The 18,199-nt window shown below is 46.1% G+C and overlaps 5 protein-coding genes and 1 non-coding gene across 6 annotated transcripts; 4 read left to right on the forward strand and 2 right to left on the reverse strand.

Annotated features, from left to right (window-relative positions):
• Nucleotides 1–1,124: 1,124 nt before the first annotated feature.
• LOC113037158 (uncharacterized) lies at nt 1,125–3,504 on the forward strand. Its single transcript, XM_026193912.1, has one exon. The coding sequence runs from the start codon at nt 1,284–1,286 to the stop codon at nt 3,489–3,491; it is 2,208 nt and encodes a 735-aa protein (XP_026049697.1). The 5' UTR covers nt 1,125–1,283; the 3' UTR covers nt 3,492–3,504.
• LOC113037155 (uncharacterized) lies at nt 3,500–7,748 on the forward strand. Its single transcript, XM_026193906.1, has one exon. It carries the CDS (start codon nt 3,540–3,542, stop codon nt 7,638–7,640), a length of 4,101 nt encoding a protein of 1,366 aa, XP_026049691.1. The 5' UTR covers nt 3,500–3,539; the 3' UTR covers nt 7,641–7,748.
• Nucleotides 7,749–10,468: 2,720 nt separating this feature from the next.
• On the forward strand, nt 10,469–11,984 carry LOC113037164 (high choriolytic enzyme 1-like). The gene has a single exon (XM_026193920.1). The coding sequence runs from the start codon at nt 10,593–10,595 to the stop codon at nt 11,382–11,384; it is 792 nt and encodes a 263-aa protein (XP_026049705.1). The 5' UTR covers nt 10,469–10,592; the 3' UTR covers nt 11,385–11,984.
• A 723-nt stretch (nt 11,985–12,707) lies between these two features.
• On the reverse strand, nt 12,708–12,982 carry LOC113007209 (small Cajal body-specific RNA 13). The gene has a single exon (XR_003269887.1).
• An 84-nt stretch (nt 12,983–13,066) lies between these two features.
• On the reverse strand, nt 13,067–14,355 carry LOC113037195 (PRKR-interacting protein 1 homolog). Its single transcript, XM_026193994.1, has 2 exons — nt 14,294–14,355; nt 13,067–14,137 (listed from the first exon to the last, which is right to left on the reverse strand). Exon 2 carries the CDS (start codon nt 14,065–14,067, stop codon nt 13,486–13,488), a length of 582 nt encoding a protein of 193 aa, XP_026049779.1. The 5' UTR covers nt 14,068–14,137; nt 14,294–14,355; the 3' UTR covers nt 13,067–13,485.
• A 28-nt stretch (nt 14,356–14,383) lies between these two features.
• Nucleotides 14,384–17,118, forward strand: LOC113037196 (glutaredoxin-related protein 5, mitochondrial-like). Its single transcript, XM_026193996.1, has 2 exons — nt 14,384–14,799; nt 15,789–17,118. The coding sequence occupies exons 1-2, from the start codon at nt 14,502–14,504 to the stop codon at nt 15,959–15,961; spliced, it is 471 nt and encodes a 156-aa protein (XP_026049781.1). The 5' UTR covers nt 14,384–14,501; the 3' UTR covers nt 15,962–17,118.
• Nucleotides 17,119–18,199: the final 1,081 nt, after the last annotated feature.

Below are 18,199 nucleotides of genomic sequence, written 5' to 3' on the forward strand. Positions count from 1 at the left end.
GTGAGCTGTGTTGAGAGGTTGTCTCTGTAACAATAAAAGTTCACTGATTCCCCATCTGCAGCAGGTGTCCGGTTGTCTTCATTCTCCGCCAGCCTGGTTAAGTCAATTCCTCCTTAACATCTAAAAGAACCTATTTAATGAAGGAAGACGGGTTCACTTTGTGTTTAATATTATTCTATTGCTGTTGTTGTTTTTTTTTATATCCTTCAATTGGCGTCACGGAACAGGATCCGCTCCAGGTCAACTGGAACGGATGGGAGGACATCGGCAGTGGTCTGAGTGAACGGAGTTTGGACAAAAGCTGTGTGCACACAAAAAACAAGGTAAGCAGACCTTTTATTTCTGCTATATTGAACATTATAAAAATACTTAGTGTCCAAACTCCTAGTAATTCATAACCAAAATTGTCTGGCTTACTTAAGGCTTGTTGAGAATCAGACAAGTAAATAAGAGATAAGTGAATAAGAAATAAGTGAATAAGTGAATAAAGATAAGAGTGAACTGAGGTCTGACCACGGTTGCAGCCGACGGGTTGCTCTCCGGTGTCGGATAAATACCTCAGTGCAGGTCTGGGACCTTGAAAGGGTTTATTAGTAACGCCTTTCTAAACAAATTAAAAGGTTAAAGGCCTTGAGAATATTTTTTAGTAATATTCTCTAAACTACAGAAGGGTTAGGAAGGCCCAGAGGACTTTATTAGAAAAGATCCTCTAAAACTTAAAAAGGAGAAGTACTGGTTGGAGTCCAAAGGAGGGGTCCCTTTGATCAATAGGAGAAAACGGATCTCTTCTTAAAACCCCGATGATTTTAGTGTTTTAAATGTTTTGATGTTCTGTTTGATATTGGACACACATAAATACACGCTGAATGCTTGCTGTGGAACACTGGGCAGGACAGTTTGGTTCTCCGTTGTTCACAGATTACACAATTAAAGGAACTAGGTTCCTCTTTTGGTTAAAATAATACACCACACATAGAATTTTTTTTTACACATTTATTACATACATAAGGAGGGTAATGAGTGACTGCAGGTAATGTATGAAGTGTGAATGAGACGTGTGAACAAGGTGACAACCAACTAGCACCCCTATCAGGAAGCTCTAGGCAAGGTTACCCGCCAGACTCCGGTTTGGTAGAAGCTTGGTAACACCTGAAGGGATATTTCAGTGCTGACTCACCTTTAAAGCAGCGCCCCAGCTGTTAGTGCCTAACAGAGGCAGAAACCCAGCTGGCCCAAATTCTCCTTTAAAATCAATAAAAGAACACTCCTCCATTGACAGTAAAATGGATGGAGAATTAGATCGAGAAACTAATGATGATGGTTGGGGTCCCGGTGTTATTCTTAGCACATTGGGAGAACAATTAACATGTGTTGAGACAGTCATCAACTCCACACACCAGCCTAAAGAAGCAAAAAAGCAGAAAGAGTCATTGAGGAAAACAGCTGAAAGGTTAATGAAAGAAAAGGGAAAGGACGAGGGGAGTAGTGGTAACTGGGGAATAATTTGGCAGAATAAGGCTATGCAGGCAAAAGAGAAAGAGGAAGAAGCCAACTCAGCAGCAGCAGGTGCAGGTGTGATGAGCGGGGTGAGACACAGAAAGGAAGCAGATAAGCACGCAGGCCGCAAAGCTAAATTTAATCACTGGGTGTGTTTATGGGAAACTGCAAAACCACACATGAAGAAAAATAGGTCTCAGCCACCTCCCTATTCTGCCTCAACTCCTCCCTCAGCAGGCATATATCCGGTACTTAATATCTCTGGTGGAATAATGACTATTGGAGAAGAACCGCCCGTAGCTCCAACTCCCATAGATACCAAGCATTTTTGCCCAGGAAGCTCCTCTCTGTCGGCGACATCCTCAGCTAGTAGTAGAGCCCCCTCTTCCATGTCCCATTGTTTTGGAACCGGATCTGAGGGCCTAACTGACCCATTTGCGAGCGCACCATTTGCGGTTCGAATGAACAGACAGGAACCCACTGAACAACAATTAACTGATCAAGAAGCAGCATTACGCAGCTGCTTAAATGAACATAGGTCAGTGGTCCAGGTGAAAAATCGTGTTGCGTCAGCCCCTCTTTCCCGGTCCAACCCCTTTGCCAGCACTCCTGTCGCTGTTAAGGGAGATCTGACCGCTACTGCAAAAACTGAGCCTGGCACTTCACCAAATGTCACAGTTACCATGTCTTTGGTGGGCCGTCAGGATCCGGAAACACAGATGAGTTTAGCCCACGTTTTTGCTGACACTGATACCCCACCAGGCGGGGAAGAAACTGAGGATACTGATGATGAACTCAGTGACCTTAACCATACACCCCCCTCTACCCCTCCCAGTTTAGGATATCAGACTAGATCTAAGGGCCCTGTGCCTCAGCCTCCAGGCATGTTTCCCCTGGTCCAGACTAAAGCGCAACGTAGACCAGTGTATCAACCTTATTCATTCGGAGATGTCCAGGCCCTAGTGGACAAACTCCCTGACATAATGGAGGGAGGGAATGCCTGGTTGGCTGGTTTGGATAAATACACAGCTGGACAGGACCTCGCACTGGGAGATTTTAGAGCTATTATAACTAGGTGCACATCCCGATCTCAGGCAGCGGACCTGGAACAAAATGCGGGTACTACCACGCATGAGAACGAGGTGCCACTAATGCAGGCCTTGAGGTTTATTGGACCGGCCCTGCGCAAACAATTCCCACCCAAAAATCAAGGCACCTTACAGAAATTTAAATGGGAGGGAAAGCAAAATCCCACCCATTATCTAAATCAGGCTGTTGAAGACTGGGTGAACCATACAGGTCATCACCCCAGTAGGACTTGTTCACAGAGCATGTGGTTTAGAAGGGCGGTGCTGAGGGGCATTCCGGAGTCAGTAAGCCAGAAAATGGAGGATAATCCTGATTTGCAGGACTGTGACTTTGCAATCTGGAAGAAACATTTGATTTTTAATCTTAACAAAGTGCAGATTAAGTCTGATGATAAAGCGGAGAGCGTCGAAGATTTACAGTTGCAACTGTTGAAGGTTCAGCTGCAGAAAGCTAAAAACGACCTGGGTGGAAAAGGTGACAAGCCTAAAAAGCAGCTTGTGGCCGCTGCAGCTCCCCCTCCTGGTCCAGTTGCCCCTGATTTGTATCCGAACCCATGGCCAACTGATCCACAGCCCCCCCAGTATGGTGCTTATCACTCCCCGGCCCCTTATGGGCAGAGAGGTTCCCCATTTGGAGGAAACAGAGGTGGTTTCAGGGGAAGGGGTCAGATGGGAGGTGGTAGGGGAGGCCAGATGTATGTTTGTTTTCGGTGTGGACAACCTGGACACTGGGCTAAAGCGTGCCCTTTGAACCCGGCTGCTGGAAGAGGCAGGGGAGCCCGTGGTGGGCCCTATCAGCATCCTGGCCACAGAGGTGGACCTCGTGGTGCTTTAGTTGAAGTGCCCCCGGCCCCACAGATGCCTGTGATGGGGTGGGAGTACTACGAGGGTGGTCCCCAGCTATAGGACACCCCACAGACTGCCCAGGACGGTGAAGGGACAACGGCGGACCCTATGCTGTCCATAACTGTAGATAGAAGAAGAAGCAGCTTTTTAGTGGACACTGGAGCTACGTACTCCACCATTAAGGATGTTGCTCGTGAAAGACTTACTGACACAGTGATTACAGTGGTGGGCATATCTGGGGAACCTAAAACTCTGCCTTACACCGTGCCCCTCCCCACAACGGTTGGAGATCAGACCTTGTTACACAGCTATGTTTGTTCAAAACAGGCGCCTGTGAATTTACTGGGAAGAGACTTGTTGATTAAATTAGGAGCCACAATACTCTGCTCTTCACAAGGCCTAACTGTGACTCTCCCTACTGGGGTTGTGCTTCCCTGTTCTAATGGGCCAGAGGGAGGTGGTCAGTTTTTGCTGCAACCCTCCTCCTGTTTGACGGACTCTGCTGACATCTACTGGGCATTATTGGAAGTTGAAACACCTGCTGAACCAGGAGTTTGTACTGCTTTTCAGCAATGGCGGCCGTGGCTCTCACTCCTACATCCTTATGTCCCTCCCCCTGACCCACCTCATGTTACACTGTTTTATGACAGGCATGACACCACCTGGTACCAGCACATGTTCCAAGAGCAGTGTGAGGGGCGGGCTTGGTCTCTGAACATGTCGTGCATTTTTGCGGCACCGGAGGGAGTGGCAGCAGCGGTTACTTTTACAACAGATCAATTACAGTGGTACATGATGTCTGATGAGGCAGCTCCCCATGTGTCACTGGCCTTACATCCTGGACACCAGGCTAAGGAGCTGGGTGGAATGGTTAAACGTTCCCTTGCGGCCACTGACTGGACACCTACAAAACTCCCACAGGTTTTGTTTTCTCCATCTACCAAGACATACCAAATTTTAAATGATTGCTTTAATTCCTCAACACTGCAACATGGAGTGGTCAGCGGGTCACATGGCAGAGAACACACAGACCACTGTGATGCTGCGCCTTTACTCGACTCTCTTCCAGATTGTTTGTGGTCCCTTGGACCCACAGATGTAGGTTTAGTTGATGTGGAGCCAGTCTCTTTTCAACTGTCATCTGCTACCCCTTTGTGGCAGCCTCAGTACCCACACAGACCGGAGGCTGAGGCTGGGATTGCAGAAACAATTTCTGGTTTGGTCACTGCCGGTGTCTTGGAGCCCTCCTGCTCTAAGTGGAACACGCCCATCCTACCCGTTGAGAAAAAAGGCACGGGGAAGTTCAGAATGGCACATGATTTGAGAAGGATTAATGCCTTACTTGGCACTCCTACTTTGCCTGTGCCTAATCCTTATGTTGCCTTGACCAACCTCCCACCATCTCATGCCTGGTTCACCTGCATTGACTTGGCTAATGCCTTTTTCTGCCTCCCACTTCGTGAGTCACTGCGTGACATTTTCTCATTTACATTTAGAGGCCGACAATGGCGTTACACTCGCTTACCACAGGGATTTGCCCTCTCCCCAGGACTGTTTAATCAGTGTTTGAAAGAACTTTTACAAACCAGCCCACTACCATCTGACTGTATGTTAATACAATATGTGGATGACCTTTTGCTGTCTGCCCCCACGGCTGACATCTGTTTGGAGGCCACCAGAGTGGTGCTTCAACACCTGGCCAACACAGGTTTTAAAGTGAGCAAAAACAAACTACAGATTGCAAGAAAACAGGTTTCTTTTCTAGGCCGCATGATCTCACAGTCCGGTATTTCCTTGTCCCCAGAACACAGGAACTCAATTTTGCACCATCCAAAACCTCTAACTGTAAAAGACATGTTGTCATTTTTGGGCCTGACTGGTTACAGCAGGACCTATGTCCCAGACTATGTTGGCCTTACTTCCCCTTTGCGCGCTTTGGTAAATGAACAAGGCATGAGAAACCTCTCTGCTCCCCTCTCATGGACTACAGAAACAGAACAGGCGTTTATAAAGTTAAAACAACAGCTTTCTGTCGCCTCTGACCTTGCTGTGCCAGACTATGCTTTGCCTTTTCATCTTGATGTTTCTGGAACTGGAACCCATATCAATGGTATCCTGTTCCAGAAAAAAGGGGGAGAGAGAAAAGTGTTGACATATGTAAGCGTAATGCTTGACAACACTGAAAAACGCCACCCACCGTGCACACAACACGTTTCTGGACTTGCAAAAATCATTCAGAAAACAGCACACATAGTGATGAACCACCCACTAAAAATTTTGACATCACACAGTGTGGTGGCCTACGTCTCCTCACAGGCCTTCACACTCACTTCACTCAGGCAGAGACGCCTCAGTACCATTTTGGAAGCACCACACATCACCTACTCACATGAAGGCATAAACATGGCTGATCACATGGGATCGGGGGAACCACATATGTGTGAAGAGGTTGTGCAGGTACAGGAGAAAATCAGGCCAGATTTGCAGGCAGAACCTCTAATGGATGCAGAAAAAGATTGGTTCACAGATGGATGTTGTTTCAGAACTGAAAGTGGAATGTTGAAGGCTGCATGGGCAATAGTGGAACAGACAGACATGAGATGGAAAACAGTGAAAGCAGAGCAGTTGACAGGACAACAGTCTGCACAGAGAGCTGAACTGAGAGCGGTGATTGAAGCCTTAAGGATGGGAAAGGGACAGAAAGTGAATATATACAGTGATTCAGCTTATGCTGTGGGAGCAGTGCATGTGGAGCTCAAGCAGTGGCTAAGAGCTGGTTTTTTGACAGCCAGCGGAAAGCCTATTAAACATGAGATGGAAATGAGGGAATTAGCGGAAGCACTGTTGTTACCTGTTAAGGTGGCAGTGGTAAAATGCAAAGGACACAGTGCCGGATTGGACTTAGTGGCATTAGGTAACAAACAGGCCGACTTAGTAGCTAAGCAGACAGCTGGTTACTTACCCTCCCTGATTATGGTAATGGACCCAGAAGCCACACCCCCTCCAGAAAGACCACCCATACAACTAGGCCTAGCCACAATCAGAGAGTTACAGGACAAAGCCAGCCCCCAGGAAAAATCATTGTGGGTAACAAGAGGGGCCACAAACACAGATGTTTGGCGTGGCCCAGATGGAAGGCCCATTCTACCGCCAGGGGTCAGACAGACAGCAATGGAAGAGGCACATGGAGTGGGGCATGTGGGACCTGCACAAATGATGAGGAACTTAGCCGCCTGGTGGCACCCTTATCTAAAAGACATGACAAAATACATGGTTAAAACCTGTAAGGAGTGCAACCAATTTGGAATCAAGCCCGCCTTCAAGCCAATAGCAGGGTACTTCCCCATCCCACTTTGCCCAGGGAAAGAAATAATCATTGATTACACAGACATGGTGGACAGAGTAGGTAGTTACAGGTACCTGCTGGTGGCTGTGGATGCATTTTCAGGTTGGCCAGAAGCCTGGCCGACAGCAAGTGAAAACAGTAGAACTGTGGTGAAGTGTCTGATTAATCATTATATACCACAGCATGGGTTTCCCGAGGTCATAAGGTCGGACAATGGTTCACATTTCAGGAACCACGATCTGCAGAGGGTTGAAGCCGCATTAGGTTTGAAACATAAGTTTGGCTCAGTTTACCACCCCCAGTCCCAGGGGAAAGTGGAAAGGATGAATCAAACTCTAAAAACTAAATTGGCTAAAATCTGTGCACAGACCAAATTAGATTGGGTTAAGGCATTGCCTCTTGCATTAATGTCCATAAGATGCTCAGTAAATCAAACCTCTGGTTACACTCCATTTGAGTTGGAGCATGGCAGGCCTTTTCCTGGCCCCTCCTCTCGCCTGTTAATGTCGGATGAAGCTGATTCAGACCTCGATCCGAGGACATATTATAACATGCTCCGCAGTTTTGTTGCCCAGTATTCCTCACAGGTCGCTGAAAGAAACCAGCAAGAGCTGAAAGAGGCGGCTACACCTGGAATGGACTACGTCCTCCTGAAAGTCACAAAGAGAAAGTGGGCTGAGCCTCGCTGGACAGGCCCTTACCGCATAACAGAGCGGACCTCCCACGCTGTCAGGCTCGAAGGGAAAGGTGACACCTGGTTTCATTACACACAGTGCGCTGCTGCCACCGAACCAGGAAGAACCTTAAGAGAGGTGCAGAAGGACCTGTCAGAAGGAGCTGCAACAGCATCACCAACCACTTGAGGGAGCCAAAACTCAACCTACAAGCCGGCTGGTTACAAAAGGGGGTGTTCTTCATACTGAACTAAACATTTTTTTTATTTTTAACATCTTTTATGACTTTGCTTTTATATTGGCTTGAGTTTTTAAGATTTACATTTTACATTGCAATAGTTTTAACCGCTGAAAGCTCATTTAAAGTTGTGTCACTGATACTTTTTGTTGCTCTTTAACTCCTAGAACACGCCCTTGGCGAGGTGGGGGGAACTGGACCACCTTTCTGTGCCCCATCATCCTCTATTAGACGACATCCAAGCTAAGTAAACATGTCTTGGCCCTTTCCCCCTGAAATGACAGGCAGGCAAAGATGTTGCGTCTTTGTTTGCTTCCTGGCCCTGGGTCTCATTCCCATTGGCATAATCCTGATCTGTGAAGGGCCCCCGACACTTCTGACACTTTCAAGTTCAAAAGCTTCGCCCCCTTCTGACAGTCCCAATCTGACAAATGTAGCCCCTAGGGTCTTGCCCACCACTTCCTCTCCAGTTTTGCCCACGCCCGATCCATTTAGAAAAAAACGACACACGGTTACCTCCTGCACCCCAAGTACGACTAGAATGATTACTCTCTGTGTCCCCAACAATAAAAGTTGGGTAGTCGAAATAGATTTCGCGAGCTTCCCAGTCACTCCCGTCACCAAAGACCAAGGGGGGGATCTTTTTAACCTTGCAGTACATCTCTCCTCCTCAGTGTGGTATATAACCCTGGGAGGTTGGCATCAGTGGAAGTGGTCCAGTTTAGTGTCAGAAACGGACCTCGATTGGTCCAAGCACTCTAGGGGTCAGGCTTTGCACTGGAGAAACCAAAATATGCTCAGAATAGCAAAAAAACCGGATCTTTCAGGCTTAATTTTTACCCTAAAGGATCTGGCCTTGACCTCCTCGCCAACGGATGATGAAAACTCTGATCGTGAGGGTGACGAACATTATCGTCTTTCTCTTGTTTAAATTCTTCTAGAATGGTTGTTTCTCTGTGGTGTTTTGTATTAGGCTTGTTATTAATTGTTTCCCTCACCCACTTCCTCTTGAAGGATATATCTGGTTGAACTGTGTCTGGTCGGGTTGTGAGGGTTAAGCGATGTTCTCAGGGTCTCCGGACTTAAGCCTGAGCGAATGTGTACTCCCACCACTGGATATAAATTGTTTTATTCCACACCCCTTCCTCACTTTTTAACATATTCACTTTTGAATGTCCTTAGCAGTTACCGTTCTGAGTTTATTTTACGGTTGATTTATTCTTTCACATTTTCACGTTTATATCTCTCATTATTATAGTATACTCTGTACTCTCCACATTTTTATCATTACTTATGCTTTTTGGTTGCTGAGTTACAGGAACTGTTAATTTTGTGTCACTACCCTGGTTGCACTAACTCGTTGTATCCTTGTGTGCAGGACAGCTGTTACTGCTTTCGTCGGGAACCGAGACTGCTTGCAGCCGACCCCTGGGCAGGGTGGTGCCTGGACTCTTTTCTCCTCATCTGCAATGACAGATAAAGACAAATGATAAGACCCGAGGAGTTTTTCGAGCCAGGCTTCGACACGTCTCTGTGTTCCTTTGAATGTTACTTATGTTTGTGTGTTGACCCATTTAAGATGGGTCAAAAGGGGGATTTGAAGAAAATATAATCTGATCAAACATTATTCAGCTTTAAATATTGTTCAGCTTTAAAGTTACTGTGCAACTGCGTAATAAAAATGTGCTCACGACTTTGGCCTTGAGAGCGATAAGAAGCGATCGCCTCATCCTGCAGGTGCAAGATATCTGCAAGCGAAGAGACTAGAACACCCAAGGCCGATTTCCTTTTATGGAGTTGTTTTTCTGCTAATGCAGCACTTTCCTCACAACCCCCTCCTGTAAGTTTTAGAGAATATATACCCATCCTCACAGCAAATCTTCGGAATCTCCTGATGTGAGCTGTGTTGAGAGGTTGTCTCTGTAACAATAAAAGTTCACTGATTCCCCATCTGCAGCAGGTGTCCGGTTGTCTTCATTCTCCGCCAGCCTGGTTAAGTCAATTCCTCCTTAACATCTAAAAGAACCTATTTAATGAAGGAAGACGGGTTCACTTTGTGTTTAATATTATTCTATTGCTGTTGTTGTTTTTTTTTATATCCTTCACTTTCAACGCCTCTCTCTGTCTCTGCTAGCAAAGTTGACCCAGACAACAAAGTAAAGCTATTTTTCGGCTACGAGCCGACACGAACCTGACGTATCAGCCAGAGGTCCCTTAACTACGGTTCAGAGCCGCGGACCTTCAGTAATAGTAATAAATCACAGCAATAGTACATTCACGTAGTTGTAAAAATGCATGATAATATATTAAGTAATCCAAAGTATTCAGAATACGTTACTGTCATTGAGTAACGTAACGGAATACGTTACAGAATACATTTTGGGGCATGTAATCTGTAATCTGTAATGGAATACATTTTAAAAGTAACCTTCCCAACACTGGAACCAAAACAGCTTCCACTCCGCCCGCAAAACAAAGAATTGCTTTTAAGAAGACATATGTCTGCATAACTGAATGTTGAGACACACCTAAGTGATAAAAATAGTTTAATTAAAAAAACCCTATGGTTTGATTAAATTAAAACCCAGTTAAAAACACATAAACTCATATAACCCCTCTGACGCCCTGTGTGTTTCCACACATGAACTAGCATGCCCCGAGCACACCTGAACGGGCACACGCATGAAACCATCAAACCGGTTGTGAAACCGGTTTGGTTGGCTGCCATCTTGGACTAATGCCCCCTTATTACTACTGACCTCAGCCCATAACACTCCTGCAGACACACCTGTAGAGGAGAGTATAAAGACCTGCGACTCAACTGTGTCAGACACGAAGCTCCGAGGAGTCTCTCCACAGCAGCTCTGCAAAGAAGCTCCACAGCTACCAGACCCACTCTGAAGATGAGTCCCTCTGTCAGCCTGCTGCTCCTGCTCGGCCTCTCTCAGGCTCATCCTCTCATGGAGGAAAGAGGAGGAGGAGAGGGCCAGGTGGAGGAAGACCACACCGTCGATATCACCACCAGGATTCTGACCGCAAACAATGGCAGCAACGAGATCCTGCTGGAAGGAGACATCCTGCTTCCAAAAAGCAGAAATGCCATTAAATGCCAGAGTTACCAGAGCTGCCTGTGGCAGAAAGACAACAACGGCCTGGTGACGGTTCCCTTCACCATCAGCAGTGAGTACAGCAGCGGGGAAAGGCAGCTGATCAGAAATGCCTTGCGGTCCTTCCACAGCCAGACCTGTGTCCGCTTTGTCGACCGTAAGGACCAGAACGACTACATCAGCATCGAGAGCCAGAACGGATGCTTCTCTCCTCTGGGCAGACAGGGAGGGAAGCAGGTTCTGTCTCTCAACAGGCAGGGCTGCGTCTACTTTGGCGTCGTCCAGCACGAGGTCAACCACGCTCTGGGCTTCCAGCACGAGCAGACCAGGAGCGACCGCGACTACTACGTCAGGATCAACTGGGAGAACATCGACCCACAGACGGCCTACAACTTCGACAAGCAGGACACCAACAACCTCAACACTCCCTACGACTACTCCTCCATAATGCACTATGAAAGAACAGCCTTCTCCATCAATGGCAGGGAAACCATCACCCCCATCCCCAACCCCAACGTCCAGATTGGCCAGAGGCAGGGCATGTCCTACTGGGACATCAGGAGGATCAACCTGCTGTACGGCTGCTGAAAACACACGTTAGCTTGTCTGATTAGAAGTTTTCATTTGTTCCCAAAGGTTCTTCCACTTATGTGTTCACAAGTGTTTTATAGGGAGATAATGAGCTGTAAGGTCAAACACATAAAGTGCATTAAAATGGTACGCTGGATATTAGTGATTCATTTCCTCGCCAATACTTGTTTCATTCTTTATGATTTGTCTTTTCTTACCTCATCCTTTCTACTTTTTCTTCCACCAATCCGTATCTACAGTCAGGCTTGTGGAAATGTCCTCCTCAATGCATCGCTATTCAAAAAACTATATGATGCAAATACAGTGTGATAATATGCACAGAGAGCTCTCGTGTTAATTATACATGAAAATAATTCATTTTAATACTCCTTTACTTTTGTGAAGGTCAAATCAAAGGTTGCGAGTCTTCTTTAGCTGTGCAACTCAGCAAACATATACACATGCAGGAGGGCTGAAAGCTAATAAATACATTTTCTCAAGTTGAATCTTTTGTTAAATAATAAGCAGCTAGTTTGAAAACTCACCTGAATGAACAACAGCTGTGCAGGAAAAAAAACAAATGTCAAAAATTGTAACTGATCTTCATCGGGTATTAAAATAAATCATAAATAAAAATATCCAGTAATATATTAAAGATACACTCCTAAGACCTAAATGTGTTTCACTACAGCTAACAGAAAGCCACGTGTACATCAAACATCCTTTTTCTGTTCTTGCTGACAGGATGAATTTTTGAAGAGATACTTAAAATCATAAAGCACGTGCACATTAACAGCTCTTTCAATGAAACACTTTTTATATTTTGTGAATCTAGGTAAACATTTTTTAATGACTTTCAGACCATAAAAAGACCAAAAACACATTTTATTTAAGTCCCGTTGGCCCATTTTGTTAAATAAAAGAAAAAGTTTAAACCAAAGAAGGAAGAGAGCAAATGTTGTTTTAAAACATGTTCAGGTATCACATTTAAAGGAAATCATTTGAATTTAATATGATTAGGAGAAATGTGCATTTTTTTAATCCAACGGGGAACATGTGATACTGAGCACAAGTAAAAGTATGACATACATTTCTAACATTAATCTGCAGCATCGGTCAAGGATTCAGGTTGAAGGAATGACAACATTTTCTAACTAAATAAGTATAAATGAAGAAACCCAAAACCTGATGGAAAGCAGTGACTCGCTTCCAGCTATATTCTTATTTGTATTAAAGGAGCAAACTAACAAGTAGGCACAGGCAAACTATTACACTGAAGCAAACAAACGTTCTGAGTGTTTTTAATAGTTGAAACTAAACAGCAAAGCCTCCCAAAGGCTTCAGTGTGACAGCTGAACAGTGTCTGACAGGAAGAGCTTCCCCTGTTTCAGACAATATCTGGCTGCCAGATTTTACTCTACCTGCCTCAAGAAAGGTGACGGCTACCGGGGGAGGTCGTCACCACCGTGGGAGGCAGGGGTCTGTGCAAAGAACATCGCACGTGACACTCCCGAGCCTCCAGGAGCCACGCCTTTTCATTCTTTGAGTTGCTTTCTGCAGCTTGTTGTACCCACAGGCAACAGGCTGGGCCAGGGGCAGCTTCACAAGGCTGCACAGGAGAACATCGAAGCATCAATCACATGTCTAAGTATCATCTTGGCTGTTGGGTTTCATTGTGAGCAACTTGCACAACACCCGGGTGTTTTTATTATTCAGTTTTATTTCAAAACATTTAGCACATTGAAATAGATTATTTCCAAATACTGTTAACATTCCTAACTTAAAACCAAAGCTGGATTTCCCTGCAGATAAGCCTGAATCATACTGAAATATAACAACGACAAAGGCTTCCAGGTGTGATCCTGGAAGCCATAATGAATAACTACACTGAACAATTCCTCTTTCAAACATCGGTCCCTCGGTGGATTCTCCTGCCTGCTAAACGAGGCAGTCCAAGTGTCTCTGCTGATGAGCGACAATGTTTTTAATCCTTGCAGCAGGTCAGGTCCACCTTCCTGTTTGCAGGCTCACCACAGGATCCAAATCATCTCCTCTATTTTCAAAGGCTTGAAGTGTCGCTGGTGTGTCCAACTGCGAGGAGTTTCCACGTTTCACGGGTTCATTTCTTCCCCATGATGAAGCTGGGCGCTTCTGCGTCATCCTCAGCTTCTCTTTCGTCTTCCTCGTCTTCATCCTTGCTTTCGTCCTCCTCCTCGCTCTCGGAGCTCTTGTCGTCTCCCTCCTTCTTGCTTTTAGTTTCACGTTTAGCTTTCTTCGCCAGGAGCTTCTTCTGCTTCATCTTCTCTCGCTTCTTCCGCCGCTTCGCTGTCCTCTCTTCGGCGGCCTCTTTGTTCCGCTCCAGTTTTTCCAGGTACTCCTCGTCCTTAGTTTGCTTCTCTGATATCTTGTCCAGAAAGTCCTGTCTCTGGTACTCTCTGCGGCGGAGGTGGCGATAAACGTGGAACTCTCCGCTGCCTGCACCCGCGCTGGAGCCCATCACGTCCCGGACGAACTCCGGCGGGGCTCGCGGGTTCCATTCTTTGGGTCGGTCCGGGATCGGAGCGAGCTTATCTGGGTTTCGCATCAACTTCTCCAGTTTCAGACGCTGTTCCTCCGCCGGTGTTTTGGCGATAATGAGAGGCTGAGCCTCTTTCCCTCCAGGTTTCCCCGGTTTGTTATTCTTCTGCGTGGGCGCCGCCATCTTTCAAACAGTTACCCTCTTCTTCCTGTGAATGTAAAATGCTCCGGAAGTCCTTTTCTGCTTCTGTGACCTGAAATTTTTATTTTATTTTATATATAATGTTTTATTTTATCAAAGAAAACATGCCATATTCATATACATGCCATGTGAATGCCACATTATTCTTATTTTTATTGTAACATTGTTACTATTATATTTTCTAACACAATAACTTTAAACGTCTTACATTCGCCAGCGTTGAATGACGTGTGACGCCACCATTAGCAAATCAGACTCGGCGAAGACTGGGCGAAGCTGTCCAATCACCGTTCACGTAAACGCCCCTCATCGTAACAGTGAGGCGACAGTAGTTTGACTGGCTGTTTTTACTCCGACTCTGGCCCGTCTGTAGGACGTTTCTTCTCCTCTTGTAACGAGATAATTGAACACAAACCATGAACAGTTTATTCCGATCCGCTGCTCGGTGTCTCCGCTCGGGTCCGGCTGTCTACCTGCCCAGACAAACCGACGGCCGCTCGCAGTGGGCCTCAGTCCGGCTCCTGTGCTCGGCGGCGGATCTCCAGAAAGACCTCGGTGAGATGGTGAAGAAGGACAAAGTGGTGGTGTTTATGAAAGGCACGCCGGCGCAGCCCATGTGCGGCTTCAGTAACGCTGTGGTTCAGATCCTCCGGATGCACGGCGTGGACAACTACGCAGCGTACAACGTGTTGGAGGACCAGGACCTCAGACAAGGTCAGTAACCCGGAGTCTGCCTGACAGCAACAGGTTGTCACCTCTCAGGTGAACGTGTACCGTTTTGGTTACTTTGTAACCGGCAGAAAAAGCGTCACATGCTGGGTGCAGCTCATTTAAACATCCTTGAAGTGTCGGGTCCTGATCGTTACCTCATTCAAAGCAGCATTCGGTTAGGATAGCTGTCAACGGCACTCCATGGCCAGTTTTTATCAGTGTTGTGCAGCAGCACCAAAGGGTGGGGTAACGTTAGCATCGGTATCAAAGTCCCGGCCTCTGTCAGGACTCGATCCCCATTGTTCCGATAATGACACGAGACATGTCGGAGAGCAGGGAAGCGTCCTCACAGATGACATCAGCAATATGTGCTCCTGTTGTCCTGTCTACGTGTCTTTAACCACGTTTAGAGTGAAATACCTGATAATGGCCGATTGGATCAATTTACATATTGTTATATAGTCTGAATGTTGTATTTTACAGCCGCATCTGGACACTAACAAACATAATACTGATGTTAAAGGGCTTAAAGGGGGGGGGGGGGTTAAGAGAAGAGGCTCTTCCAGTGTGTTTTCTCCTGGCTTCCTCCCCTCACCCCCAACCACTCACAGATGGCCCCTCACTGAACCTGGTTCTGCCTTCCTGCTAAAAGGCAGTTCATCTTTCCCTCTTCCATCTATGGTTTGCTCATAAGGGTCGCCTGATTGTTGGGATTTTTCTCTCCATTATTTACTTTACAGTATAAAGTGCCTGGAGGCCACTGTTGTTGCACTAAATGAATAAATCTGAATTGGGTTGGAGACCCTTTGCTGTGAGTGTGGAGGTTTGTGCTTTTGCTACAGTTTCAGTGGGTAGAAAAAAAACCCCACCCCTCAGATTTTCCTTAAAAATGCTAATGAGGCATGTAACCAAACTGCTACGCCTAATTTTAAAACCCACGAGGTGTTCAGAGAAACAGGACTGGTAGTATTAACGCTGTCTGCCTTCCACAGGAGTCAAAGACTTCTCCAACTGGCCCACGATCCCTCAGGTGTACTTCAATGGCGAGTTTGTGGGAGGCTGCGACATCTTTCTGCAGATGCACCAGAACGGAGACCTGGTGGAGGAGCTGAAGAAGCTGGGCATCCGCTCTGCAGTGCTGGACGCAGAGAAAGAGTCCAAGTAATGGACGGGTATAAGCGTGACGCGGCTGACTCATCCAAAGGCGCATTTATCAGGTTGAACCCCTCCCCACTGCCGCCGCCACCACACAAACACACACACTCAGTCCCCGAACTAAAAGGAGTGAAAAACACCGGCCACAGAGTGCACAGCGGGATAAATAGACTTGGGTATTGTACATTCGGTATTACAGCTTTGTTTTTTCCAGCACAGCTGAGGGCACCATGGCTCCCATGATGAGAGCGAACCCCAAAGCAAAAGCTGCGGGCCAAATGAAAGCTCCATAGAGCTGAACGATAACATCGTTACAATGAGTCTTTCCATCCTGTTGTAATAAAAAGCTTTAATACTTCTGCACCTCCAAGAAGAACGGTGACATCACCCCCTCACTCCCACCTCAAACTGCCAGCTGACCGCGACAGAGCCGGCTGTGATCACCGTGTTCAAGCTGCCACCTGAGCGCTCGCTGCGCTCTCACCTGGTTACATCAGTCCTCTGCGATCTTCCCCTCGCCGCTGTCCTCCACGCTCAGTGTAAGACCAGATGAGCTTTAGACTTGCCTAACTGTACCACGCCTAAGTTAAGGTCATTATTCATGCTGCCTGGGCCTCATCGGCTAATGATGTCATCACGCTCTTAAATGCACTGCCTGTAGTTTCAGGAAACAGAACAAAGAGGGGACACCGTGGCTTCGTGCTGGTATGAATATCTTCTCTTTAATGAAGCCACTGATAATCTAGCAGTTTTTTAGTGGCCGTAGCTGCAGAATCGATCACTGGACAGTCCCCTGTTTGTTCTTCCTGCCTGGAACCACGTGGAAACCGTCAATGTCAGGATCCGCTGAAACGTAACGTACCTGATACCTTATGTCCTTTTTTCTTTTTTTAAAACCACCCTGAAGATGAGATTACTGCACACGTGTACCAGCCGAAGCAGTTAATGTTGCATCTGTCTGTATTTCACTCTGAAGGTGAAGTGTTGTTTTAGTTGTTTTTTCCAGACACCTCACATTTATCAGTCGTAGGTGATCCTCCTGCTGCAGACAGTTGTATTATCAAAGCAACACGTAGTACACTGTAAGATATTGTACAGCTTATTATTAGATGTACTTCTGACGCGTGTAATCAATTCTGCACTGATTAAATATTTTGTGACACATGAGTTGTCGGTGTCGTGCCTCATGCATGTCGGTCTTTTGTCGGCGGGGTTACTCACAGTAGTTTTTACTGTGAACTGGGCCAGACTTGCAGTAATGTGCAGACGTCATGAGCCACATCACTTCCTTGGGTTTTACTAAGAATTTGAGAAATGGGTGTTTTTAGTTTTTTGATTATTTTTTTTAACATTTTTAAATGCACTAGAAAACAGTTTATAAGACAAACTGACTTTGTACAAGTTTGAACCTGCTGGAATATTTGTTGTGACCGTCTTTACTTTTCAGCTTTCTTCTCATTTCTCTAAGTATCCTCCAAAAATAGTTCTGCAGGCTTCTTGAAGAACATTCAAAGATCTTTTTGGATCTTGGCTTTCTCTGTCAGGATCATCCCACATTGCTTCAATGATGTTGAGGTCGGGGCTCTGGGGAGGCCAGTCCGTGACTGCTGGTGTCCCACTGTGTGTTTTTCTGTGCAGGTGTTTCCCGGCTCCTGTGTCAGCTTAATACAGTTTGTTTTTTCTAATTCTTGTGAACATGACTCAGATACCGTTCATCTGCTATAAATGCATTTATAGGTCAGAAACTTCTTCTTTTGTCTAACTTGGACTCATTTTTTAAGAATTCGTTGCACAACATGCTGACGTAAATCAAATATGACATTTTGGCTCCACATGTGAAGGAAAAGTGAACTAAACAAAAAGGTGCTACACATGAACGTTTTCAGTATCTGAATCTGGCTTCAGGGATTTCTGACAGGACTCTTCATCACTGTGAGATTGGGAAAAGTTACACGCAAATGTTAAAAGGCAAAACTTTCACACGGTGTCTCGGTAAGTGCACATCAAGCTGAAAAACTGTGTCTGAGTCCAGGCCAAATTCAAATGCCAAACACACTCGGTGTAAAACATCTGGAGTCTATGTAGTTGGAAGAATATCACAGAACCTGGTTCTGAGACACGAAGCTGCTGTCAAAGTGCCTTAAACTGGTATTCTTCATAGTGGTCAGCAGGGGGCGACTCCTCCCGCTGGAAAATGTGCAACTGTGTTTAAGAACGGGAGGAAATGGTTGTTTGTTTCCTCACCAGA

The sequence above is a fragment of the Astatotilapia calliptera genome, chromosome 15 (assembly GCF_900246225.1).
Source record: "Astatotilapia calliptera chromosome 15, fAstCal1.2, whole genome shotgun sequence".
Classification (NCBI taxonomy): domain Eukaryota; kingdom Metazoa; phylum Chordata; class Actinopteri; order Cichliformes; family Cichlidae; genus Astatotilapia; species Astatotilapia calliptera.

Bases quoted from the DNA above. Each gene is read 5' to 3' on its own strand.
- LOC113037158 (XM_026193912.1), top strand. From the start codon at position 1,284: ATGGATGGAGAATTAGATCGAGAAACTAATGATGATGGTTGGGGTCCC.
- LOC113037155 (XM_026193906.1), top strand. From the start codon at position 3,540: ATGCTGTCCATAACTGTAGATAGAAGAAGAAGCAGCTTTTTAGTGGAC.
- LOC113037164 (XM_026193920.1), top strand. From the start codon at position 10,593: ATGAGTCCCTCTGTCAGCCTGCTGCTCCTGCTCGGCCTCTCTCAGGCT.
- LOC113037195 (XM_026193994.1), bottom strand. From the start codon at position 14,067: ATGGCGGCGCCCACGCAGAAGAATAACAAACCGGGGAAACCTGGAGGG.
- LOC113037196 (XM_026193996.1), top strand. From the start codon at position 14,502: ATGAACAGTTTATTCCGATCCGCTGCTCGGTGTCTCCGCTCGGGTCCG. The intron at 14,800-15,788 runs GTCAGTAACCCG...TGCCTTCCACAG, and splicing joins GGACCAGGACCTCAGACAAG to GAGTCAAAGACTTCTCCAAC.